This window comes from Centropristis striata, chromosome 11 (assembly GCF_030273125.1).
Source record: "Centropristis striata isolate RG_2023a ecotype Rhode Island chromosome 11, C.striata_1.0, whole genome shotgun sequence".
NCBI classification, from domain to species: domain Eukaryota; kingdom Metazoa; phylum Chordata; class Actinopteri; order Perciformes; family Serranidae; genus Centropristis; species Centropristis striata.
In genome coordinates this window covers 21,316,086-21,343,552 of record NC_081527.1, presented here as the reverse complement: position 1 = coordinate 21,343,552, position 27,467 = coordinate 21,316,086, and the positions used below count along the sequence as shown (strand labels likewise).

General features: G+C 37.4%; 1 protein-coding gene across 1 annotated transcript in view; it reads left to right on the top strand.

Moving 5' to 3' along the window:
- The window catches only part of egfra (epidermal growth factor receptor a (erythroblastic leukemia viral (v-erb-b) oncogene homolog, avian)), a 56,531-nt gene that overhangs the window by 17,857 nt on the left and 11,207 nt on the right, over window positions 1-27,467 (top strand). Inside the window, exons 2-22 of the mRNA XM_059344219.1 lie at window positions 3,919-4,070; window positions 7,157-7,343; window positions 7,476-7,607; window positions 8,045-8,113; window positions 8,850-8,968; window positions 9,333-9,474; window positions 10,442-10,558; window positions 12,072-12,198; window positions 12,300-12,373; window positions 12,461-12,548; window positions 12,902-13,101; window positions 14,315-14,447; window positions 14,891-14,981; window positions 15,619-15,776; window positions 17,606-17,644; window positions 17,787-17,931; window positions 18,827-18,949; window positions 20,526-20,624; window positions 22,392-22,577; window positions 24,669-24,824; window positions 27,104-27,179. Of these exons, the coding sequence (XP_059200202.1) occupies window positions 3,919-4,070; window positions 7,157-7,343; window positions 7,476-7,607; window positions 8,045-8,113; window positions 8,850-8,968; window positions 9,333-9,474; window positions 10,442-10,558; window positions 12,072-12,198; window positions 12,300-12,373; window positions 12,461-12,548; window positions 12,902-13,101; window positions 14,315-14,447; window positions 14,891-14,981; window positions 15,619-15,776; window positions 17,606-17,644; window positions 17,787-17,931; window positions 18,827-18,949; window positions 20,526-20,624; window positions 22,392-22,577; window positions 24,669-24,824; window positions 27,104-27,179 (2,613 nt within the window). The remainder of the gene's footprint in view (window positions 1-3,918; window positions 4,071-7,156; window positions 7,344-7,475; window positions 7,608-8,044; window positions 8,114-8,849; window positions 8,969-9,332; window positions 9,475-10,441; window positions 10,559-12,071; window positions 12,199-12,299; window positions 12,374-12,460; window positions 12,549-12,901; window positions 13,102-14,314; window positions 14,448-14,890; window positions 14,982-15,618; window positions 15,777-17,605; window positions 17,645-17,786; window positions 17,932-18,826; window positions 18,950-20,525; window positions 20,625-22,391; window positions 22,578-24,668; window positions 24,825-27,103; window positions 27,180-27,467) is intronic.

The following is a 27,467-nucleotide window of genomic DNA, read 5'->3' as shown; positions in this document are numbered from 1 at the left end:
GATGGACATAGTAACACAAACACCTGTAGTATATATGTAATACAATAGCCCTTTAGTAAACACTACTTTTTGGTAAGCTTTAAAAGGAAAAGTTTTTGGGAAATATGCTTATTCGTTTTTTTGTAGACTTAGATGGAAAAATTAATACCACTCCATGAAACCATCTATTCGTTAAATATAAAGCTACAATAAGCAGCCAGTTAGCTTAGCATAATGACTGGAAACCGTAGGCAACAGCTAGCCTGGCTCTCTAATTTAAACACATAGCTGGTTTGTTTAATCAAAGCAGAAAGTGTAAAAGCTGCAATTCACCGTTTTATATACCGGACAGAGGCAGGCTTGCTGTTTCCCCCTTTTTCCTGTCTTTGTGCTATGCTAATCTAGCTGCCTGCTCGCAGTAGCTTCACATTTACTGTACCGTCATAAAAGTGGTATCAATCTTCTCATCGACTGTCTGGCAGAAAGCAAATAAGTGTATTTCCCTAAATGCCAAACAAGTCGTTTCCTTTTAAAGGTGCTGTACACAACATTCAGAACATTAATATACCAGTAAACATATATATATATATATATATATATATGTAAATATATGTAATATATATATATATATATATATATGTATATGTATTTATATGTAAATATATATATATATATATATATATATATATATATGTAAATATATGTAAACATATATATATATATATATGTTTACTGGTACTGAGATATAGCAATATTTGCTGTTTGAATGCTGTGTTTACAAACTGTCAGTGCAGTGATAATTCCTGCGTAGTATGCCTTTAAGTTCCAATTTTGTCACAAGTGACTGTCAGACGTTCATTTAACATATATGTCAGCTTTATCTTAGGTTTTTATTTTGTAGTGAGGTTTTTCCTGTGATTTTCACATACAATGACTTTACATGCTAATTTTAAACTTTAATAGTAAAGGTGAAACACTTTTTAAAGCATTGTATGGTAATGGTTTATTCATCAGTTTCCTGTTCTTGGAGAGAAACACAGGTGGCTAACACACAGATTTGACCTGCATTCTCTGTAACAGTTGCATGAGCAATCTGTGTGGTATTGAGCATGGACTTGAACAATGAGGTAATTATCGCACATAATTAGTTTAGCCAGTCTCTTTTTCTGCAGTCGCGCAGATCCTATAGCCTCAAGAAACAAATATCTACCCACACACCCTTGACTTCCAACACTAGTCCCCAAGTAAACATCAAAAGAGTGATATGCGACCGCACATTTCAACAAGCTTAGATGACTAATGATCGGGTTTATCGAGTCTTTTGTTTAGCTCTGACTGGGTGCTGATCAGCAATCCTAGGAATAATATGTGTTGCACGCTTGCACACACGCCTGTACACACACCCACACACATATGCTTACAGTACTAAAGCTGAGATATAGCCGATCTGCCACTCCTTTCTCCTAAAGTTACCTTCTGAACATTTTGTGACGACAATACAGCTGGAGGAAGTGAAGCAATCCATAATTAGTCTTTGTCACAGTATCACTTACATCACTGCGGGCCCCACCCTCGCATTTAAGCAGATTGCAGACAGTAAGCTCTGCTCCTGTGAACCTCTGAATTTGATGAGTCAAAATTGAATCAGATGTTGCGGAAAAAACAGGGTTCCAGGTAATTTCCAATCAGCGTATTCCCGAAAACACAAGCTGTTGTCTGACTCAATTTGCAGACAGGTACGTTGTTCACAAGTTGCACAACTTTTTACTTTATGATACATCTAACTCAAATACTGCATATGAGCATTTTTAGAAGGTCGTGTTGTTTGAAGAAAATATCCAGATAGAAAAAAAGCTTTCTTTCAGTAACAACTTCTATGTAGCTACAGCCTGGCCATGGGTTACAGCCCAATGAGGAAGTTGGTTTATGGTCATGCTATATCAGGTCATTTACCACCTGCACCGGAGTTATGAAATCAAGAAGTGGACAGATGAGAATGTTCACTGTGGACATACTGCTGATGCCTGCTTGAGCAATCAGTCGTGTTTTTTTCTTCCTTGTGCACCATACAAGTCTTTACTTCTGGGGAAGGGAGTTTGTCGAACCTTTAGTCACCTGCCTCATGCAACCTTTACTACTCGTCATAAATATTAACTGAAGAAAACATTCAGACAGGAAGCAGGCTCTGAGATATGCATAGATGCAATGTATGTGGTAATACAACACGCTAATTAACCATAATCAGCCTCTCTATTAGCAATCTGTCATTCAGAACATCCAAACGAGGTTGATTAATATTCACAGCTGCACACTCATGACAAACCTTTTTGTTTATTACAGTTTCTTAGTCTGAGTAATAATTAGGGGGCTAATTATATTTCACATGGCTCCTCTAATTAAAACGGTCAGCTTGCCTTTGCTGGTCTGCCTCTGTTGCCTGGGCGTGAGGCGGCTGGACTGCAGGGTTCATGTCAGGGAGATCCCTCAGGGACAAAGTAATGAGGAGGAAGAGGAGGGAGGGCGGGAGACAGCTGTTTGTGCCTAATTCTCACTGATTCTGTGCACTATGGCTGTTGGTTTGTGTGAATTCAAAACAACAACAGGAGTAAAATTCAGTGGAAGAGGAACGGTTATAAAATATTGGCTTAAGAAATGAGTATGACTGAGCTGGAAGATGATGTTATGTCTCTTTTTTTTTCTCTTTTATTTTAATTGGCACATCAGAAATGCCGCAGTGTAATTTAGTTAACTGTTATGTACGGTGTCATGAGGTGTGTTTCAGAGTCTGATGCCTGTGTTTTGGCTTCCTTTGCAGTCAAGAGCAGACACGTTGTGGAATGTGACCCAGGAGACATTACACCAGCACTGACATTTCTAATAAACAAGGGGAAGAATCCTTTGCTTTTCTAAACATATTACTCAAATTAACCCATAAATTAGGACTTAAAAGTGAAAAAGTAAATTAGATTCTTCTCATGTGTATGCACCTATGAATGTGTGTCTGTGTGTGGGTGTGTGTGTGTCGTTTGGAGGGGTGTCACAGTTTAACACAGCTGACTCCATCTCATTGCCAGTCAGAACCTGTCTGACCAGCTCAGGAGACGACTGAATAGAGGAAGACGACCTGCTCTCTTAAGACACACATTCTCCCTTTTAAAAACTGCATTAGAAAAAAAAGCCTCCTGTGTCTGTTGCACTTATCAGTAATACTGCCTTCCTTATCCAAACACTTTATTGCATGAAGCCAGATAGGCTGCATTATCAGCCCACAAAAGTCCTGTGAATCTCTATCGATGGCTTTGTTGTTAATGGCACTGAAAACTAGAGAAAGTGCATGCATCAGCATTTCATGTAAGCCCTATTTTGTTGTTAAGTCATGTCAGGAACTTGCCCTAAAATCAGATATGCTTAAACTTGGCTGAAGTTATTGAGGTCGTTATCAATTATGAGCTTTAGAGAGCTAAAATTCCCCCAAGGAACATACTCACAAATCTCATGGAATCTGTGACACACCAGATCTTTCCTCTGAAATGACACAAAGGGCCCTGAGATGCCGGTTGTGGCGGTTGTTTTAACTAGCCTGCATAGCAGTGGAAAGATTCAGGCTGTCGCCAGTATAAATACAGCCAGCTCACTTTGACTCATGAGCCAGAACTCGCTTGGTTGCCGAGATTTGATTCCTATTGTAGATGTAACCCAGAATGATTATTTTCACATGAAAGTTGGCCAAGTTATGACTCGGCAGACCAAATTCACAAACAGAGACCCGCAGTGATAAATCGAGCCAGGGTGTTACATAAGCAGTGGATTTTCTGACACTGTGGGCCTTGGAAAATGGTTTTGTGACATTGCAGATGATTTACAAACAGTTTGTATCTTGTGTTTTCAAGTAAAATTCAAATAAATCCAACATCATTTTATGTTTGTCTTTCCCTGCAGTATGCCAAGGCATCACCAACCGTTTGAACCTTCTGGGCTCCAAAGAGGACCACTACCTTAACATGGTGAAGACTTATAGTAACTGCACCGTGGTCCTGGAGAACCTGGAGATCACCTACATGGAGGACCACCGTGACCTGTCCTTCCTTTCGGTAAAGACAGTTGGCAGTGGAGGCTAAATGTGCACATAAGTTTCCTATCATCTCTTTGGTGGTCTGAATCCAATTTGCCAGACAATCTCTCCTGAATCTTCGCAGGCTCTTTGCTGCTCTTATCGCTTCAGTACAGATAATTAAAATCAACGTGTAGTGAGGCCACAGTGACTGAGTGACGGACACAGTGATTCAGTGTGTTTATGACGCTCTGGTTGGCCCGCAGCTGTAACGACAAGGTTGTGAACGCTGGGCAGATGTGACGAGGGACCACACACACACACACACACATGCAAGCTTGCAAACACAGAATAACATACAGTCAGCAGATATCATGCAGTAGTTTTAAGAGCTAGAGAGGAGCGGGCAGGGCTCCCCGTCTTTTCTTTCTGAGTAGTGTCTGCTTACTGTCCAGCAGCTGTCATAATTCAGAGTAGAGAAGCTCTGAGCTGATAAAATTGCTGATACTCACATCAATGTCATCTTATGCACTGTTCAATAAGAGCTGCAAGTGATTGTCCATCTAATCCAGACCCGGGCATTGGGCGGCCCGCGGGCCACATTCGGCCCGTTGGCTGTCCTGGTCCGGCCCGCATGAGGTTACCCAGAAATTAGAAATCAATACAACCGCAGGCTTTTATTTTGAAGGCGATTTATGTATATCTGAGTTACCCGAGTTACCTCGGTACCTTGTCAAAAACACATATTGCTTTTTGCATAAAGTTAATAAATTACTGGTTAACTGCATAACATACATGCTCTATATTTGTTTTTGTTGTTTGAATGTATGTTTAGTAGCATTCATTTATTTATTTTAAATCGTAGCTCCATGAAAATAGAAATAAAACATTCCTTGGCCACCTTGTGAATCCACCGTAAGAGCAATAGCAAACATTAGCATTAGCAATTGAGCAAACAAGCCCTTTTACTATAGTTAAGACAACAAATATAGCCGCTAATATATATGACAGAAGAAAATAAACTTTAACAAACCTTGTGCCCTGTCAGCCAGCCACTATAGAAGCCTTTTTGATACTTTATATCAACTTTATATGAATTATGACGTACTCGTTATTATTTACCGTTCGTTTTTCATTTAACCGTTCCACATGTTATTTCCTGTCACTACCTTTCAAAATGAAAGCACCCGTTTCACACTGGACGGCACCTTTCAAAATAAAAGCATCACAACATTGTAAAACACCTATAAAATATACAAACAAGCTATATAACACAAAAACACCAATAGGAACCTTGCTAAAGGTCATTTACTCCACATTAACAGTCTTATCATAACTTGTATTCTTATCAGTAGCAGCCCAAAACCAGATAATTTACTGTATTTTATAAAGCGATTAAATTAATATTGAGCAGAATTTAGTTCAGAGTTTTGGTCCGGCCCCTGCAACCGTCGTGGTATTGGTCATGTGGCCCCTTGGGGAAATTAATTGCCCACCCCTGGTCTAATCGCTGGAGGTCGTTGTGGCTGGATGCCGTCTGAGAAGAAGACCTGCGCAGGCTAGTCAGGATTTGAGCTAAAGTTGCACCCTTTTGTACATATTTTTAAGAAAAGAAAAAAAAGTATAGTTATATATGCATTTATTCATAGGCCAGACATCAGTATGGGACTTATTTGCTGTCAGCCTGTCTGACATTCACCAATGGCAGTCTGTTGTGCAGCATCAATTTTGTGCTGGCTAAATGTTGTGTTAGTAATTTGCGGTCGTACTTGAACAACAGTAGTGAGCAGATGCTGCTACTGCAGCAGCTGATTTGGAGAAGAAGCCACTGGCTGAACAACTCTGGTATGACATGAAAGGCTGTGTGCATGTGTAGCTTGTTTACAAATAAAAGTGACAGAAAGTGTCCGCCGTGTGGGAGTATTACACTGTCTTGGAGTAAAACCAGAGATTAAAATGCTGTATTCTGTATGAAAAACGCATATCTTTCTAATTTGTTTTTATAGTTAAGTTATAGTCTTTGTTTCCTTGGCACAAAAAGGGAAATTAAGAACAACAACAGCAGCAAAAACATCTGTTTCAGCTATCAGCTATTGTCCAAATTGTTATTTCAAACATCTCTTACTCTAAAAACATGAGTGACTGATTGAATATGACTCAAAAGGTAGTGCAGTAAAGGACAATGCTTTATTCAGAAAAGATATAAAAACCAACATTATCTCTCATTATGTATCAGCAGCCTGTTGCAAATAAGTTTGGCTGCAAGTTTGAGAGTGAAATCAACACCTATCACTGAAACTATACGTTTTTGAGTAGGACTATTACACTAATTACACAGTAATTGGCATGCATTTAAAATTATAATGTTATAATGCCATTGTCATGGACAATCATTTTCTCTATATTGTTTTAAAGTTGATAAAAATGCAGAAAGTTGGGTTCATATAGGATATTTTTTTATTATCCTGTTTAATTTTATACTTTGACATTGCACATGTGATACCTCACTGTAGTGACCCGATTGCTACTCAAAAAAAAGATGCCACTATTATGATGAGATCCCGTTTATAGTATTTTACGCGCACAAATGAAATGTCCAGTTTCCGTATCAATTAACTCAGTTTATTATAATGTTTCCAAACAAATATATACTTCTTTCTTAAACAAATAAACTTATATTTCCAACGTATACATCACATTTCTGCAGTCAAAAAACTGTGTGCCTCTCGGGCATCTCAACACAATCAGTCGGTGTCTTATATTAATGCCTAAAACTGCCTGTAAAACCTCTGGGCGATTTTAAAATAAGCCCCTAAAACCTGAAGTTTTTCTGGAAATTCAACAGAAGTGTCAACACTTCTACTAAATAATAGATTTTTCAGCCTCTGTAGCAGATAGAAATGAAATTCAAAAACTATTTGAGAGCTTATACAAATACTACAAAACGACGTATCCGCTTTCCAGGCTTCAATGGGTTAACTCATGACCTCAGAATCCATAATGAGCGCTCTTCTCCACCCAGTGGTGGGAGGCGCAAACAAACAAACAAACAAATAAACAATCAAAGAAAATGGCTCTTACACCTCACTTTAAGACGAGGCTTTTAAACTTCTTTTCCCCCCACAGTCTATTGAAGAAGTGGGCGGCTACGTGCTGATCGCCCTCAACACGGCGTCTAGGATTCCTCTACAGAATCTTCGCATCATTCGGGGCCATTCGCTCTACGAGGGACTGTTTGGCCTCGCTGTGCTGACCAACTATGAAAAAGCTACAGGTCAGGGCACCAATGAGCTCCTTCTGACCAGCCTGACGGGTGAGTCCACCTCTCCTTCTCTTCATTTCTCTGTGACACAAGATCTCTGTGTAATTATGAACCTGTAAAAAAATAAAATACTGGTATGTTGTAAAAGGAGTTGTGTAATTCACGTGGTGGTTCTCTCTGCAGAAATTCTTAAAGGAGGTGTAAAGTTTGGGAACAACCAGCCGTGCAATGTGGAAACAATACAGTGGTACGACATCGTCAACGCTGAGAACAAACCCAGAATGGAGCTCCCGCTAGCCACCAGCCATCCACGCTGTGAGTCAAACATTTCACAGCAGGACACTACGGTGGCCCTGAAGAGCAAATCACAATGGCAAATCAGAAAACACAACGACAAATCAAAAAACACAACAACAAATCAGAAAACACAACGACAAATCAGAAAACACAACAGCAAATCAAAAAACAACAACAGATCAGAAAACACAACGGCAAATCAAAAAACACAACAACAAATCAAAAAAAAGGTAGGTACCCTCGGGAGACATGACTTTTCTGATTTGTCGTTGTGTTTTCTGATTTGTTGTTGTGTTTTCTGATTTGCCGTTGTGATTTGCACTTCAGGGCCACCGTAGGACACAAAGACAGCACAGAAATTCATAAAAATCAGTTGATTTGTGTATTGTTTTTTTAAATTTCAACATTGTGAAGTAAACATTTTACACTGTTCATTCCTTGTGGTGTTTTTACAGGTGAAAAATGTGACCCAAGCTGCAATAATGGCTCATGCTGGGCACCTGGTCCTGAAAACTGTCAGACCTGTGAGTGATTTATGATGATCTTCTGTATTAATAAATCAAAGTAGCAATATGATATTGTATATGGTATGGTCATGCAGTAAAATGATTTTGTACACTTAAATATACTATGAGGTGTAATATATAGTATTAGGTGCAATGTAATATTAGTATTAGTAGTAATATTAATATAATATATTATAATAATATAGTATGTCATATGGTCATACAGTATAGTATTTTATTTCTAGTATAATTTCGTACATTAAGATGTTTTCATGCAGTTTAAGATTTTAATTATAGTATGATTTAGTATAGTTAAATGATGAATGGTATAATATGGTATAAGGTGCAATGTATAGTAATATATATATATATATATATAGTAATAATTATATAATAATGAAGTACAGTCCAGCAATATGATCTGGAAAAAGGTGAAATATGGTTATAGAATCATACAGTTAATAAAAGAAAATACAGTATAGTGTGTGTATATATATATATATATATATATATATATATATGATAATGTGGTGTGTGTTATTTGTATTAAAAAACAATACAATGTAGTATGAAATAGACGATAAAAGTATAGGACAATATATAAATATGTATCAAGTATAATAAGTAATAGTAAATTAATCATGAAGCATTTTTATTTTGAGGCCATATTCATAGACTCTATAATTAGAAAAGAAATGAAAAAAGAAACTTGTCCCAGGTCATTCCACTGACTTCATTTTGTTCTTACTTCCAGTAACAAAGCTGAACTGTGCACAGCAGTGCTCGAAGAGATGCAAAGGTCCGTCACCCAGCGACTGCTGTAATGAACATTGTGCTGCCGGCTGCACAGGGCCGCGACCCACTGACTGTCTGGTGAGTGAAAGACACCTTCACAGGGGGAACAAGAGCGGTGATGTGATAAAGTAGCCGAGGAGGAGAGAAGCTTAAACAACAAAACGCACTGGCTGTTTCATTCGTCCGCATTAAATCTGGATGAGAAGCCTCCAATAAAACATTCAGCAGCATCTGTTTTTATGATCGGAAGTATTGTTATTAGTTTCTGTACCAATGAGGCACATAACTACTGATTAAATCTTTCATCTGGCAGTGCCTGGAGTATCAGCGTCTGCTCTCGCTCTCAGTGCAGCTCTGAGGATTAAGTCCAGGCTGTAGAGGAATGCAGTGTTATCATTAGTGTGGGGATCTGTGTACTGGATGGCTGTTGTTTGTGCTGCAGGCCTGTCGGGACTTCAAGGACGACGGGGTGTGTAAGGACTCCTGCCCAGGCCTCTTCCGCTATGACCCCAACCTGCACCAGCTGGTACCCAACCCGCAGGGAAAGTACAACTTTGGGGCCACCTGTGTCAAGAGCTGCCCACGTAAGATCCAATAAAAAGACACACTTATTCCATTTTTGGGTATTTTTAGCCAAGATTGTTCTAATACTTCAGTAAAACTAATAGGCTTTACTATTCACACCAATATGAAACACATCATGCATGATTATAAGCTTTTTCTACACTGTGGTATGCTGAACAAGTGCCCAGGTTGTCCTTGAAGCTTGTTACACATTCAGTGGTTACAGTTTGTCTAAGTTTAATTATAAACTGTTGAAACAGGAAAGAAAATGATTGAGTTTCAGGGCGTGTTAATGCAACAACTGTTCTCTCTCCGTTTAACTTCCACAGGTATTTTGTATAACTCATACAGGTTATTAATGTTTAAAGGCACATTTAGATCAGTTTTTATGTTGTTCAACCTGAAAAATATGAAATAATACATGTTTACAAAATCATAAAGATAAGATAAGATAAGAAATACTTTATTCATCCCAGCAGAGAAATTTAGGTGTTCCAGCAGCCAACCTACACACAACACAACACAACACAACACAACACAACACAACACAACACAACACAACACAACACAACACAACACAACACAACACAACACAACACAACACAACACAACACAACACAACACAACACAAATATACATACATATTCCACCTATACAGAACATGAGCCCACAATACATAGCCTAGTATAGAGGAAGTGGAATGGATGGTCCATGTGCATTAGTAGCTGTTACTCATAGATAACAGTTACAGCAAGTGTGCAAATATACAGGTGTGTAAATAAATAAACATGTGTGCAAATATACGTGTGCAAAAAACATGTGCAAAAATACAGTTTGGTAAATACAGAATAAGCAGCTAAGCTAAAATTTAAATAAATATTAAAAAAATATTCTTCTGTCCTTACTAAAAGGGGAGTCATTATAAAGTGCAATTGCAGTAGGTAAAAACATATTCTTGAATGTGCTTGTCTTTTGAAATCATTGCAGATAACTATGTAGTAACTGATCATGGAGCGTGTGTGCGGACGTGCAGTGTTAACACGTATGAGGTGGACGAGGGAGGAATCAGGAAGTGCGCCAAGTGTGATGGACTGTGCCCAAAAGGTAGGATTAAGCTGTTACTGTGCAACCTGGGGACACATTTCTGACTCATATACACAGGGCACGTTTACAGTGGTGCATTAACTTCAAAGAATAGTTCAGATTATTCAAAATTTGGTTGTATGAGGCAAGGTTATAATAGTTTTGGATTTTTCATTAGTTTTAGTTTTAATTTCGTTGTGAATTTTTGTTTTCAAATTCAGTTAGTTTTAGTTCGTTTTTAGAGTGAGTTTTCTAGTTTTAGTTTAGTTTTTATTTTTTGAAAATGCTTAGTTTTTATTAGTTTTAGTGTTAGTTTTAGTTTTTTTGTAATGGGCGTGTGTGTTGGCTGCCAGATTCAAAGAGGTCACAATAAATTTTGCCTTTATTTCCTTTGGTTTATCCATCTCAGCCCCAATAAGGTTATTAACTCTTACAGTTCCTGGTGTTTTGAATTTTGGTTCGAGTGTAGACATCCCAGTCTCAGTAAACATATTTAACATATGTTCAAATAGAAACACTGAATTATGAATGAAAAAAGTTGACAAAAATGAAAACTAAGGACATTTACATGATAATTTTAGTTAGTTTTAGTTAGTTTTGTAACCACGCAATACAGTTTCAGTTAGTTATCGTTTTTTAAAAAACTCTAGTTTACATTTTTCTTTCAGTTAAAGAAAATCTTTTTTCAATTCTAGTTTCCGTTTTTTCGTTAGTTTTCGTTAACTATAATAACCTTGGTATGAGGCACTTATCCATAGTCAGTGTATGATCTAAAGTACATTGCAGTTTAGGGGCCAGCCGCACTTTTTCCTTTTTAACATTTTGGGAAATTTGCTTATTCAATTCCTTAGCGCAAGTTAGATGAAAAGATCGTTACCACTTTGATGTCTGTCCAATAAGTATGAGGTTAGCTGTTACAGTCAGCAGCTGGGAAGCTGAGCACATATCTCCAAACCACAACTTTTCATTTTTACTTTTCAGTTTTAGTACGAATTAAACAAATAAATAGTGATTGCAAGTGACGACAAGTGAGTTTTTCTTCTGTTAGTGGGTGGATTTTGCACTGTTTATATATTACATATATAATCATATTTAACATACAAAATGGATCATAAAATGTGATAAATTGTTATCAATAACTCTAAATCATGGTATGTATAATTGTTAAAATTAGCTCCACCTTGACCAACTAGAACATGCTAATTGTGTTGTCATGTTAATGCACCATTAGTTATAATCCAGTATTTTAAAACACACTAATATACCTCATATTAGTGTGTTTTAAAATACTGGATTATAACTAGAAGTGGAAAATACTGCTGGCATAATGAATGCTTTTACTTTTGATATATTTTGCTGATAATAATTGGTACCTTTACTATACTTAATGACTGTAAAGTAGAGTAAATTACAGCTTCTGTAGTACTTCCAACACAATTTGCTTTCTCTTTAGATTGGTATAGATTAATATGGAAATTAGTGAGGAGTACGGTCAGGAGCTTTATAACCGTTTCTGTACTGATTTTGTTTCCAGTGTGTGATGGACTCGGATCAGGAAACCTGACACAAACCTTGTCTATCAATGCCACCAACATTGACTCCTTTAAAAATTGCACAAAAATCAATGGTAACATTGCGATCATCCACACCTCGATTCATGGGTAAGTAAAGGACATGAACAGCTTTACAGCCTTCATGTCTGTCTTTATCAACTAGCACCTTTACCGACAGCAGATAACATGTAAATTGTTGTTATTTGTAGGGATTCATACACCAAAACACCAAAGCTGGAGGCAGCCCAGCTTGATGTGTTTAAGACGGTGAAGGAAATTTCTGGTAAGGCTGCATCAGACCTGAGTAATGCATGACACATTAAATGCACACTAAAGAGTTTCACAGTTAACAATCCATTTGTTGCTTCAGGGTACCTGTTGATTCAGACGTGGCCAGAGAGCATGAGCTCACTCAGTCCTTTTGAGAATCTGGAAATCGTTCGAGGCCGAACTAAACGGTATGTTCCTTGTAAAGACGCCCTGTAGATTCACACCTGCTGGATCACAAGAAATGAATTTGTTTTCAGTACTATTAGAGCCTGTCATTAACCCATTGAAGCCTGGAAAGCGGATACGTTGTTTTGTAGTATTTGTATAAGCTCTCAAATACTTTTTGAATTTCATTTCTATCTGCTAAAGAGGCTGAAAAATCTATTATTTAGTAGAAGAGTTGACACTTTTTTTTCCAGAATTTCCAGAAAATTAGAGGCTTATTTTAAAATCGCCCAGTGGTTTTTCAGGCCTCAATGGGTTAAATCTTTCCTTTTGTTTATCTTCCTCTCTTCCTGTTCCCCCTTTTTCTCATCAATAGTGGAACCCGCAGTGTGATAATGGCTCAGCTCAGCATCAGCTCCTTGGGACTTCGCTCCCTCAAAGAAATCAGCGATGGGGATGTGGTCATCATTAAGAACCAGAACCTGTGCTATACCGCCAAAAGCCACTGGAAGAGGCTCTTCAAATCAAACAGCCAAAGTGCGACCATAGACGACAACGCTGATGCTGCCGCATGTGGTAAATTGAATTTGGTTTTTCCAACGATTACAGTACAGGCCAAAAGTTTGGACACACCTTCTCATTCAATGCGTTTTTCTTTATTTTCATGACTATTTACATTGTAGATTCTCACTGAAGGCATCAAAACTATGAATGAACACATATGGAATTATGTACTTAACAAAAAAGTGTGAAATAACTGAAAACATGTCTTGTATTTTAGATTCCTCAAAGTAGCCACCCTTTGCTTACTAGAATATAAGACATGTTTTCAGTTATTTCACACTTTTTTGTTAAGTACATAATTCCACATGTGTTCTTTAATACTTTTGATGAATCTACAATGTCAATAGTCATGAAAATAAAGGAAACGCATTGAATGAGAAGGTGTGTCCAAACTTTTGGCCTGTACTGTAATTCAGCCAGATCCCTTTTTTTTAATATTTTGTTTTGTAGCTTCCGATTACGCAATGCAGCAGCCAGATAAAATTAAAGAAGTTTAACCCTCTATGGTACACATTATAATGCTAGTTAGGAAAAAAAAAGTTTGGAATGTTTTTTGTCTTAAAATAGACTACATAAACATAATCTAAAGAAAAAAAATCAGAAGTTTTTGGGGTTTGTTGTCCATAGGCAACATTGTATCATAACAGTGCACAGCTGAAATTAATTTTAACATAATTTATTTTAAGATTCAGTAGCTTCAACAGGGTTCAATACATAACATTTCAAATTTAAAAACATTATAAAATAATCTTTTTTAACCAGTTTCTTGTCTGGATGTTGCATGTAGGCAACATTGTACCATTGAACCAACGACCCATTGAACATGCTAAGTATATGCAACTATCAAAAATGAAGGTTTACTCACCTATCAGTAGGAATATCTATTTTTCCAGATGGAAAAAAGGGCCAGGAAATGACGTTTTGAGTGATTTTTTTGTGGCTCAAAATGGCAAAGCTGTTTCCTTTGAAAAAATGTCTGCAAAATAGGGTTTCAATATGGCCTCCTGGAGGTCATGTGACAAATTAAAGCATTGCTCGTGGTTCCCTATACTCTTCCCTCCTTTTTAAAGTATCACAACACTCAAAAACATGCATTGTAGAAATTTGGAAGGCCAAAAATGGGAATGTTGACTGAGGGCAACACCGTACCATAGAGGGTTAATTTAAAAAAAAAGAATAATTATGCGGGAAAGATCTCTTCTTGAGATTGTATCTCTGTTTTCAGCCCTGAGGAACAACACTTGTGACAGGAAGTGTACCGCGGAGGGCTGCTGGGGCCCCGGCCCCGACATGTGTTTCGCCTGCCGTGACTACAGCCGTGATGGGAGCTGTGTTGACTCCTGCAACATCCTGGAGGGGTAAGGGAGGAATCTGGGCTTTAATGCCTTTTTAAGCTTTGAAATGCAGTGTTCCTTATTTAAGACAAACAAGCAGTCTCTACATCAGATCTGTGCGCTCTACAGTTAACTCCTTCAAAGTCTATTTTCATACCACGAGCATTTTCAGGCAAGACATCAGACGTCAGGGATTTGTTATTGAATCAATTCAAAGACCAGATACGATCCAAAGTATTTTCAAGTTAAACCTCCAGTACATATAAGACAAACATTGTAGCTGAAATGGCACATTCACTCACATCTGTTTATCTTAGCAGATCTCTGTCAAACATTGAATCTCGACATGCTTACAATTTAACTTGTGCCCTCAAAAAAAGGGATCAAGAATTTCACTTCACATGTAACTGTTTGAAATGAGGCGCGCCAGCGGGGAGAGTCTGTCAGCTTTGTTATTGTTTTTGCAGGGAGCCGCAGGAGGCTGTCGTGAATAAAACCTGCGTGGAGTGTCACCCCGAGTGTCAACGAATGAATGGGACTGCAACCTGCACAGCGCCAGTATGTGTGTCACTAAAATATTATAACAAAAAAACAAACGTTTGAACTCCTGCAGAACAGCTTTGGGAGCCTTTTTTTTTTTAAATGTCAGCAATAAATGACTTGTTTTTTGTGTCAGTTACTCAGAATCAAAGAACACAAGTGAATAATTGCACAGCATGAACTCTGTTGCAGTAGTGTCAGCCAGCGCTACCAATTTCTCCATCAACAGCAGCCTTATTAGACCATAATGCATTGCAGCCACAAGGCATGTTGTGTTTGGGATGAGGGGTGTGGCTGCGTGATTTAGTTGGCACACAGTCTACTTTTAAATGCTTTTAATCTCATCTTTGACTGAAAACAACAAGTTCCAACCCCCTTTTTTTGTGGTTGACTCTGGGTATGTAGGGTATCATTATTGATCTGAGAAGTGGAAAGTTTGAAAGTCTCTTAGAGAGCAGAATTTCAGTGGCCTAACCTAAAACCTCCTTGCATTTCTTAGTGGGTTTTTCTGTCCAAACATTTATATCTTTATTAAGGAAGATGGACACAGCTTGTTTTGAGAAATGATTACTATGAGACAGGACGGTTGACATATTATTTACTCCTCCTCTCAAGACAGTCGTAAACATCATGAGTTTTTTTATATATCTTCCAGGGTTCTGGAAACTGTTCTCAGTGTGCCCACTTCCAAGACGGTCTGTTTTGCGTGTCTCGATGTCCCCAAGGAGTGCCGGGGGAAGACGACACACTGGTGTGGAAATACGCAGATGCGATGAAAGTGTGCAGGCTCTGCCACAAGAACTGCACTAATGGGTAAGAGCATTGTTCAGCCGACCTGAGAACTGGCACTAAATGTCTCTGTGTTGCAAACATTTGTCTGTCGTAATGTTGATGCAGTAACTTGATCCAAGCCAGGAGGGTCAGCTGTGGTTCTGCTGACACAGATTGGGGAGAGAGAGGTTGGCTCAACAGAAGGCAGTTATTGCTGAGGTTATTGATGAAATCGGACAATTTCTGAAGGATGTTGAGGACTAAGATTATAGGAATATACTTTGCGTTTTCCCCATTTCCTAAGCATGTCATATATTATTACTTTTATTACTTTTTCTCCAAAGCACACCACCATTCTGTAGATTTACCAATGCTTCTGCGACGAGTTTCCATTTCAGTTTTCAGTTCTTCCAGTTCATTTCATTTTTCAGCGGATAGAGGTCTGCACTGCATTATAGAACAGAACAAAAATAACTATCAATAAAAGCAGACCTAATGTTCACGTTGATGGATTGTCAGCATTCATTACTGTTGTTCAGGGATACCAGAGCATCCTTTAAATCACATCTGTGTGGCTTTTGTACCTGACTTTTACTTTTCACTAGTTGTTTCCTAACTACAACATTGGACTTCTAGAAGCAGCGGTGGAAGACGTATTCAGATCCTTTACTTAAGGCATGAAACCAAACCATAGAAATAACACTCCTGCAGTCAAAATATAAAATAAAGTCAAAATAACGTATGGAAAGTAGAAGTACTCATTTTGCAGTAAAATCTTCCCTGTCAGTGTTTTATCATCATCATCATCATCAACACTTTATTTCGGACACAGGGGCGGTCCATATAACAATAAAATAAAACACAATGATAAAAAAAAAAAAAAAATCAACAAGACAGAAACAAAAAGGATAGAAAGACAGACAGATATTGTTTACTATTGTTTATGATGCTTTTGTTTTTGTTCATATTCATTTATATTACTGCATGAATGTGTACGTTGCATTTTACTGCTGAATATGTTTAAGGTTGTGCTAATTGTAACCCCTCTCCTCATCTACAGCAATGCATTATATTCTATAAGACATAATCATAATCATCATATGTTTGATGTTGTTTGTTCAACAAATTTGGAGATTCATGGCTTTCACTGGACATGAAGTAACTGGTAACTAAAGTTGTCAGACAAATGTAGTGCTGTAAAAAATACAATATTTGCCCCAGCACGTGGAGTAAAAGTATAAAGTTGCATAAAATGGAAACACTCAAAGTACAATAGTACAAGTATCTCCACTTCTACATATGTAACTAATTGTACAACTGATAAAACTAGTTTTTATCCTGTCCTGTTGTCTTTCAGTCTTTTAGTTTTTATCCTATACTGTTGTCTTTTAGTCTTTTAGTCTTTTAGTTTTTATCCTGTCCTGATGTCACATCTCACACACATGAGTGTGTGTTTGTGTATGTGTGTGTCTATGTGCGTGTGTGTGCATGTATGTGTACATACAGATGTGTATGTGGGGATGGGAGGGGGTGTCTGTTTTTATCCTTATTTTTTGTAAAGCACTTTGTGTTACATTTCTATGTATGAAAAGCGCTATATAAATAAAGTTTGATTGATTGATTGAAAACAGCCTCCACTGACTGATGCATTCCAATAATTTAGTCTTGTAAACTTGCAAGCTGCAGAGAACGTGGATACTTTGGCTTGCAGAATTTAGCTTTTCACTTTTTCGCACTCAAATATCTTTGGAAACTTTCATAGTGATATATGTTTTTGTTGGACACTGATTATTATGACTTAGTGAATTTGCAGTTCGATTTGGAAGTGATGGTATGGTAACATGAGATTCTTTGCATCCATCTCTTTACAGGTGCATTGGGCCTGGTCTCTCAGGCTGCCAGACCAAAATGTGAGTAAATACATCAACACTGATTCTAAAGCATACGCAGACAAGTTAGACATCGTAATCTCATCTCTGCTTGTTCATTGAATTATAAAATGCGCTCTGTTTTCTATCTGCATTCTTAAATTGTCTTCCACCCGTCTCTCAGCTCCTCTGGCCTTTCCATGATTGCGGCTGGTGTAGTTGGTGGGATGCTGGCGGTCCTCATTGCAGGCCTGTCTGTGTTTGTGTTGCTACGCCGCCGCCACATTAAGAGGAAGAGAACCATGCGGAGACTTCTGCAGGAGAGAGAGGTAAGATGAGGAGACTGAGTCACCACGTTGCAGAGAGACATCAAGATGTTGACAGGAGTTGTTTTTTTTTAGATGTTAGAGTTAATTTACAGATATATGAGCCAGCTATATGCAGAGATAGTCATTTTTACTTGCTTGAAAGAAAAGCATCAGTTTCATACTGTATTTACAGTGTATGCTTTTTTATATTGGTCTACTACAATGCACTTTAAAAGACTCACTACATAAAATCCCCCCATTGGTCTATCTGTCTGATTTGCTTATCAGCATATATGTATGGCCACACAATAACCCTCCTCATACCTACTAGCTGTCAGAAATCAAAGTAAACAACAGCTGGTGTTGTAAATATCAACTCTTTATTTTTATTTTTTAAATTATTTACCTGATTTTCTGTTCAAGTTGTTTGACCTTTTTTTTTTGTTACGTAAATAAAAATAAAGTTGTCCTCCAAAAGTGGGGGGGTGGTGGTGGGCCAAGAAAAGAAAAGTACAATAAAACATATTTACTCAAAAAAAAAAAATTAGTTCAGTATTTTTACTGTTTATTTTGTAAATTTAGCAAAAAAAATACTGTTTATTACTATTTAAATATCGCAACTGTCTATTAAATTTAGCTAAATATCTCAAATGTTAATTATAAGGAGAATATTTCAACTACATTTCAACAATAATTTCATCCTAAATATTTACACCTTTTTAAAAATAATTTCTACCCAAATATTTACGCTGAATTTGATATTTATTGGCTGAATGTAATAGTGTTTCATTATAATTTGCTTAATATTTCACATCTTTACTCATTATTAAATAAATATTTCAACTAAAAAAAAAAAAAAACTCACTAGTGCTGCTTGTGTGGAAAGTATGTAAGATATTCCATCCTTGTTTTCCAGTTGGTTGAACCTCTCACTCCAAGCGGAGAGGCTCCAAACCAGGCTCTGCTGCGGATCCTGAAGGAACCCGAATTTAAGAAAATCAAAGTGCTGGGATCAGGAGCTTTTGGTACAGTTTACAAGGTAATAACATGCTTCAGGTTTGTGTCTCAAACACCTTGTTGTCAGAATTGCACTCATTGCATTGAGCTTTATGAAGCTGGAGTTCAGGATCACTGCACGTGCCAAGTTTACATAACCAACGACCTCGCTCATCTACATCTGGTGTCAATTTTTCAATTTAAAGACACATTTTTAACTTGTCAGATCATGTGTGAGAGACTCCACTCTCACTCTCACTGCTGTGCGTATGTGTGTATATATTCCTGTATTAATGTCATTGTGGGGATATGTGTAACGCCCTGAAGGAATTTCATTAAATTTGGCACAAACAATCATTTGGCCTAATGAATGAACTGATTAGATTTAAGAGGTTAGAGTTTATAGAGTGGTGAAAGTATTGACGTTTATAGTCATATCAGAAGTTATATACTACCACTATAAAACTCCTTGCATTCATCACTATTCCTAAGTTAAATACTTAAAAAATATGTACTTAAAGTATTCATTAGGTCCCATCACACTTCTAAATGATATTATCTGACTATTTTTATTACAGATGCATTAAGATAGAAGCGTAATTTTAATATTTAGTTGGTTGAAGTGAGGGAAATTGAGTTGAGTAGTTTAATCTCTGACAATGGATTATATTATAACAGGTCATAGGTTTTGTTTGTGAAATACAGTGGCCAACTACATGAGGAAGAATGAAAACTATAATATTACTCTCTGAAATGTAGAATCAAATTAGCATAAATGGAAGCACAAAAGCTATAAAATTGTACAAGCTCACTACTTAAGTAAATGTTCTTCATTTTCCACCACTGGTTAAAGGAAATGTAGGGTCCTCACAAATATAGGCGGTTACAAAATGTTTGTGGGCAGGGCAAGGTTATTATAGTTAACGAAAACTAACAAAATAACGAAAACTAAAATTGAAAAAACATTTTCGTTAACTGAAATAAAAATAAAAACGAGTTTTTTCAAAAACCATAACTAACTGAAACTGTATTGTGTGGTTACAAAACTAACTAAAATTATAGTTAAAATGTCCTTAGTTTTCGTCTTTGTCAACTTTTTTCATACATAATTCAGTGTTTCTATTTCAACATGCAGGAACACATTAGTAAATATATTTACTGAGACTGGGATGTCCACACTTCAACCAAAATAGAAAACACCCCGAACTGTAAGAGTTAATAACCTTATTGGGGCTAAGATGGATAAACCAAAGGAAATGAAGGCACATACCCATTACAAAATAACTAAAACTAACACTAAAACTAATAAAAACTAAACTAAAACTAAGCATTTTCAAAAAATAAAAACTAAACTAAAACTAGCAAACTCACTCTAAAAACTAAAACTAGCTGAATTTGAAAACAAAAAGTCACAACGAAATTAAAACTAAAACTAATGAAAAATCCAAAACTATTATAACCTTGGGGCAGGGTACCACTCATGCAGTACATACTGAGCATGTCAGCCTTTGTAATTTTACTGTATTTACTGTAAATACAACATTTGCATGTATGCACTTGTGTTCATTTGATGATTCAGGTGTAATTGAGGCTTGTAAAATAACATTGTGTCCGTACAGGGTCTGTGGGTTCCAGAGGGAGAGGATGTGAAGATCCCGGTGGCCATCAAGGTTTTGAGAGAAGCCACATCACCAAAAGCAAACAAGGAGATCTTGGACGTAGGTTTACTGATTTATGTGGTACTTTTTTTTTTTTTTTTGCTCTGAGCTTACTGTAACACTGAGTCAGACCTAAAAAAGGCATTCATTTCAAATGTTGTTTCCCAGACTCCTTCAGTAAAGTGTGTGCTACTGGTGGGAAATGACATAGCATAAAAGTTGAAAAACATATTTTTAGTAATAAGTCAGGAGTACATTAAGGTGCTGCACACAGTGAGTGACAACTATTGCTTCCCACATGTCAATTCAACTGTAATGGGTCAGGTAATTAATAGCACATTTAGCAACTTTATGTGAAACTAATGACCACTTATTTTTCTTGTAATGGAGAATGTGTCATGTTTCTATACAGTGACCCTCTGACGGAGCTGTAGGAAATGGGATTTCACTCTGTGCGTGGGTGTTGGTCTGTAATCCAAGGCTGAGGTGTTCTGGAAAGGAATGCAGCCTCAGTGTAGTCGCACTGAGAAAAGCAGCCTGCTCAAAATGCATTACACAAACAGCTGAATGTGCATCTTAGATCCTGTGATTTTGCGGTCATGTTGCTCAGTCACTCTACATCTGGAAGTTGTGCTGGACTTCATGACTTAAGGGCAGAGGCTTGGTTTTTTAAATGTGCTTTGAAGCCTCTTCCTCATCAGACTGTCAAAATTACAGAGCGCCCAACAATCAAGTGGTAATTTACTCAACAGTTTTGATACTGTAATGCTCATGTAGAAAATATTTGAGTTGCAATTAATGCGCTCACGACAGGAAATCCACTAAATAGAGCTCAGTTTGAAGTGCAGCTTGCACGGGTCTCCTTGTAGGGAGCCTGTTGTTGGTGGCCAGTGCAGATTACCCCCATGGGTTTTTTCTTTAAGTCGATTTTCTGTTATGACGACTGAGAGTTTCCACATAAAATGCGCTTGACTGGGTTTTGATGGCAGCTTATGACCCCAAACTTGATATTTCCATGAAAGCCATGTTTCTTAAAGGGATATTTTGGATTTTTTTATGTGTGGTTGTATGAGTTATTTATCCATTATCGGTTTATAACTACAGTAGATGGGGGACAGGAAGCCCCCCAGGTTGGAGAAGCAGGCTATCAGTATCCTGGATGAATGTAGCCACTTCTACCAATATACACTACCGGTCAAAAGTTTTAGAACACCACAATTTTTCTATTTTTTGATTTCTATTTTTTTTATAAATAGAAAAATAGTAAATAAAAAAGGTAGGGTTAACCAAAACTGAAAAATAATGTATATTTCAGGAATATACAAAAAGGCCTTTTTCAGGGAACAAGAAATGGGTTAACAACTTAAAGCAGTTCTGCAGCAATGGAGGTTGATCAAGCCTTGAAAGTTGCTAATTTGCTACCAATTCCTACAGGTGTCCCAACTTTTCTTGATCACCTACAACCTACAAGTGCTCCACGTTTAAGGGAACTTCTGCAACAGAGTTGGGAAGAACTTTCTGAAGAATATTTGATTTCCATTGAGTGTGTTCAGCTGTTCTATCTGTTAAGGTGGCTACTTTGATGAGTCAAAAGTTTAGAATACATTTTCCTTTCTAAATTGATTCTATGATTTCTTTTTTAACTTCAATTGTTTATTTGTTATATGCATTAATTTCAGAGTACACTGAGACAGTAAACTGCATCATTTTCAATAAAAATCTGAAAAAGTTGGGGTGTTCTAAAACTTTTGACCAGTAGTGTAGGTTCAATGCCCCAAAATCATTTAATGAGAAAAACGTTTTTGTATGTCTACTTGCTCACTGCAGGAGGCTTTCGTGATGGCCAGTGTGGAACACCCCCATGTGTGTCGTCTGCTTGGCATCTGCCTGACCTCCACAGTGCAGCTCGTCACCCAGCTGATGCCCTACGGCTGCCTGCTGGACTACGTCAAAGAGAACAAGGATAATATCGGCTCCCAGTATCTGCTCAACTGGTGTGTGCAGATAGCCAAAGTAAGAGAAAACCCTCATAGAGACATCCAGCTACATGCTAGAGCAGACCTGGGCATTGGGCGGCCCGCGGGCCACATCCGGCCCGTTGGCTGTCCTTGTCCGGCCCGCATGAGGTTACCCAGAAATTAGAAATCAATATAACCGCAGTGCTTTTATTTTGGAAAAAAAATAGCAAACATTATCATTAGCACTAGAGCTAACAAGCACTTTTACGACCAATCAGAGCAGAGCAATCAACGGAATTAACAGCTGTGGAATCCTCTGGCAGAGTGAAAGCAGCCAGAGGTGGGCAGAGTGAAATTTCTGGCCTCGAGAAAGCATTTTTGGCAAAACCATAATACCTATCATTGATCCGACTTCACTTTGAGCGTCCTGAGTTCTTCCTGAACCTCTACATATGTTTTTTTGTAAGAAAAATGAAAAAATAGCTTTGTTAGAGCGATCTAAAAAAACAGTTAAATCTCACTTTTTCCGAAATCTTCCTGCGTTTTTAATATGGGACCCAATGAGGCTGTTGGTGGTTTTGGTGGCGCATCTTTGCTTCGTACGCCCAAACTATAACTCTGACAGCTTTACCAGAGGATTGTGAGTGAGAAGACAAATTTTCCTACATTTCTATGTATAAATTATTTCTGTAGAGTGGAATTTGCGGCCTGGAGTGCAGTTTTCAAATTTATTTTTTGACAGTTTTACCTCTCCCTCTACACTCTGAGCGATGACATCACACACTCTGACACGAACATTCCATGCAATACACACCCATTATAATCTGAGAATTTCTCCAAAAATGATCATGGTCATTGAACAGGGATTGATAAAAAACTATATGACCTTTCGAAATGCAAATTAATACACCAATACAGAAGACTTGTGTCTACTGTCTAAAGTTTAAATGGAGTCTCTAGGTGAAATTATGCCGGAGAAGTAGACGTCTGAAAATCTTCAATTAATGTTCTTTTTTGCTCATTTTCTTTCGGCCGTCCCATTCATTTCAATGCAAAATTTTGGGCAGTTTTCGTATTCCATAGAGAAAAGTAGTAGCACACCGATCCCGATCAAACCGCACGTTTTGATATATAATTTGTAGCAGGACGAAATTGCGTACGCAAGAGGAATAAGAAGAAATCCACAGTATAACAGTAGTGCTCGGGGCTTCGCCCCGGTCCCTACAGCTGTTGCTGTATGGGACCAGTGCTCGGTGCGATTGCCCCGAGGCCCTAATAAACTCTAACAAACCTTGTGTCCTGTCAGCCAGCCACAATAGAAGCCTTTTTCATACTTAATATCAACTTTATGTGAATTACGACGCACTCGTTATTATTTACCGTTCGTTTTTTCCGTTCTACCGGTTATTTCCTGTCACTACCTTTCAAAATTAAAGCACCTGTTTTACACTGGATGACACCTTTTCAAAATAAAAGCATCACAACATTGTAAAACACCTTGAAAATGTACAAACATGAAAAAACAAGCTATATAATACAAAAACACCAATAGGAACCTTGCTAAAGGTCATTTACAGTTGTGTTTAAAATAAATGGAAAAGTGATATAGTGATTGGAGTATTTACTACTTTTTACTGCTATACTTGATTTACTCCACATTAACAGTCTCATCATAACATGTGTTCCTATCAGTAGCAGCTCAAAACCAGATAATTTACTGTATTTTATAAAGTGATTCCATTAATATTGAGCAGAATTTAGTTCAGAGTTTTGGTCCGGCCCCTGCAACCTTCGTGGTATTGGTCATGTGGCCCCTTGGGAAAATTAATTGCCCACCCCTGGTTTAGAGTCTGTGCAATAGCTACTTGCAGGACAATCATGTTTATTTCATGTCGTCTATGGCATTTCTGCAGAGCGAGTCAAGTTGTTTGTTGTTGCAGCTGCTGGAAAGAACAGCACACACTGTCTTGAACTGTTCACAAATACTGTTGATTGATATGACTTATTAGGTGGTGAGGAAATCATGAAAACGCCTTTAGATCTTTGCTCGTGTCTGATCAAGCAGTTTCCATGCCACATCAGACAGCTCATGAATGAGCGCTGTGGTTACGTAATAACTTGTTCTTCACCGTTTGTTTGACAAAAGGGAATGAACTACCTGGAGGAGCGCCACTTGGTACACCGTGACCTGGCAGCAAGAAACGTCCTGGTGAAGACTCCTCAGCATGTCAAGATCACTGACTTTGGTTTGGCCAAACTCCTCAACGCAGATGAGAAAGAGTACCATGCAGATGGTGGAAAGGTCAGTTGGAGATAGTAGTAGTGAACATTGTTGGTGGGGTTAGTCTGTCACAAAAACACAAACTATGTTTAATAAACAGTTTTGCTGCCCCTCAACTTCAAATAATATTTTTCTTTAATTGTCATTGGTTGTGGTTGCACTCTAACAGGCCTAAGAGCAGCCTAAGTTGTGCATTTATAGCATGTGACAAATTTGGTGCTTGTTAGAAAAATGACTTCCTGTAGATGATTGAAGTCACTGCATGGCATGAAAGATGGCATTTTTGGTTGTGCTCTTGATTGTATCTTATGTAAGTGAGTATAAATAGTTGTAGCTGTCGGCGAGAAGAGAAATGACAAATCAGATAAGTTCCCTCTCTTATCAATGTTTCTTTGTGCGACTGACAGCACTATTTTCCTCACAGAATAATGTGTACTGCTTGTGTTTACTTGTAACAGGATGACCTATAGACTTCCTTCTCTGGTTCCCAGTGATGTAATCATTTTCCCATAGTGTGATAAATCCCAAATATCAAACATAGTATTCTTCTGCTTTACTTGGCCGAAAAATCCATATATATATATATATATATATATATATATTTACAATTTTTTTTTTTTTTTGTGTAAATTTTATTTATGCAAAGTTTTGGCACATATATATATATACAGACACATACAGTACAAGAAACATAGAAAAAACCCAACAGAGAAAAAAAATAAATAAATAAAAGTAAACAAACAGATAAAACAAAACAGAAGCAACAGACAGCCAGCCACCACTAAATCATTAACGTAAAAAGAAAATGTGCACAAAAACATGTCGGTCCAGCAAAATGCCCCCAATTGTCCGCTTGTATGAAAAGGGCCAGAGATTGAGTCCAGGAGGCCCGAGCCAGAGGGGAACAGCAAAGTCTCATAACCCGGATATATATCAAGAAAAAATATATAATATATATAACATATATTTATATACAATATAATATAATTTAAAAAAAAATGACTTAATAAAATAAAAAAGTGCGTTCAGGTCCCAGTTTGAGGTCTATCTTTTCTAATGTATTCAATAAAAGGTCCCCAGATCTTTTTAAACCTATCATGAGAATTAGACAGAAGAAATATTTTTGAAAGGGACATTTGACTCCTAACTCCAACAGAGTTTTGATTTTGGAGAGAACTGTCCCTTTAATCCTTTGGTGAGGCAAAGTTTGACTACTACAATTATGCACCACTAGGTGACAGTACAGTTACATATTGGACGTGGTAAAAACATTATTGGACTTCAATTTGACATTGTGCTACAGTACTTTAAACAAAGAAGCCAAATTTGACTGGATGTTATCAAGGTAGAGATGAAGTTAATACTCTGTTTAACAGGCCATTGCAGACATTGCTGTTGAGAGCCCAATGGCAAGTGTACAGACTGCTGACTCAGTGAGCCAGTTAACCTCCTCTTCATTCTATTTAAAAAAAAACACTCCTGCAAACAGGCATGTAAATGTTTCCATAATAAACAGATCTGGTGGAGCACAGTGCTGCATTGATTGAAAGCCTGTGTTTATGCTGGAAAATATATTTTTTAATGATCCAGTCAGGCCTATTATCCAGATGTACCCACAGTATCATTATGGTGGTGTTTTTTTTTTTTTTTTTTTTTGTATTTTTTTTTACAATTTGTCTTTATTTCAAATCACATTTCAATAGCACATTCAACAGTCATCACCATTATGATAATTGGTATTGTGGTCCATATTTTCAGATTTTTATCTCGTTATAAACAGAAACAAACATAACTTGGGGGTGTCTCATCTAAAGCAAGTAGTAAAACAGATTTTTTTTTAATTGAAATTTACATTAAACCAAAGAAAGGCATTTTGGGGCAATGTACAATCTCCACTTGTCCCAGATTTCCTCAAATGTGGCTTTCTGAAGCTTCACAGAGAAAGTGATTCTTTCCACTACAAAAATTTTGTAGATGTCATACCACTCGTCTATAGATGGGCTTAAGCCATTTCCTTGTTATAGCTTTTTAGCAGCTACACTCAGTATGCATGGTGGTGTGTTTTTATCATGTTAAAGGGAGACACTATATTATTGTAAATAGTTTATGTACTAATTTGTAAAACAGATATATGAACATTGGATAAAACAAGGTTCAAAATTCTTGTTTCATTTTCTTGACATATTGTAGTTAAAGGTTTTTACAGGGGGTAAATACTACATTTTCAGACATTACTGTAATATTTGGATAATATTATATAATATTTATACATATATATATACTCCTTTTGTTTTCCGCAGGTACCAATAAAATGGATGGCTCTTGAATCTATCCTGAACAGAACATACACACACCAGAGTGACGTTTGGAGTTATGGTGAGTCTTGTACTTTATGTTTTGAATACACGCTGTACCTTTAACCCGGAAGAGGCACAAACCCCGCTTGCGATGCAGACTGAGCTCGGCTCCTTGTGTAACTTCAGATCTTTAACACAGCTGGGCTTCTGTGCTCCTGGGTTTTGGTGACAGTCCCACTGGAGAAATATTTATTCATTGCCAAATAAAGTGTTTTAAACAGCGAGTGAGGCAAAGAAGGGGGGATAGGATGTTGTTTTTGGATCCGTCAACATTTTCTAACACAAAACGAGAAGGGAGAACATCTTG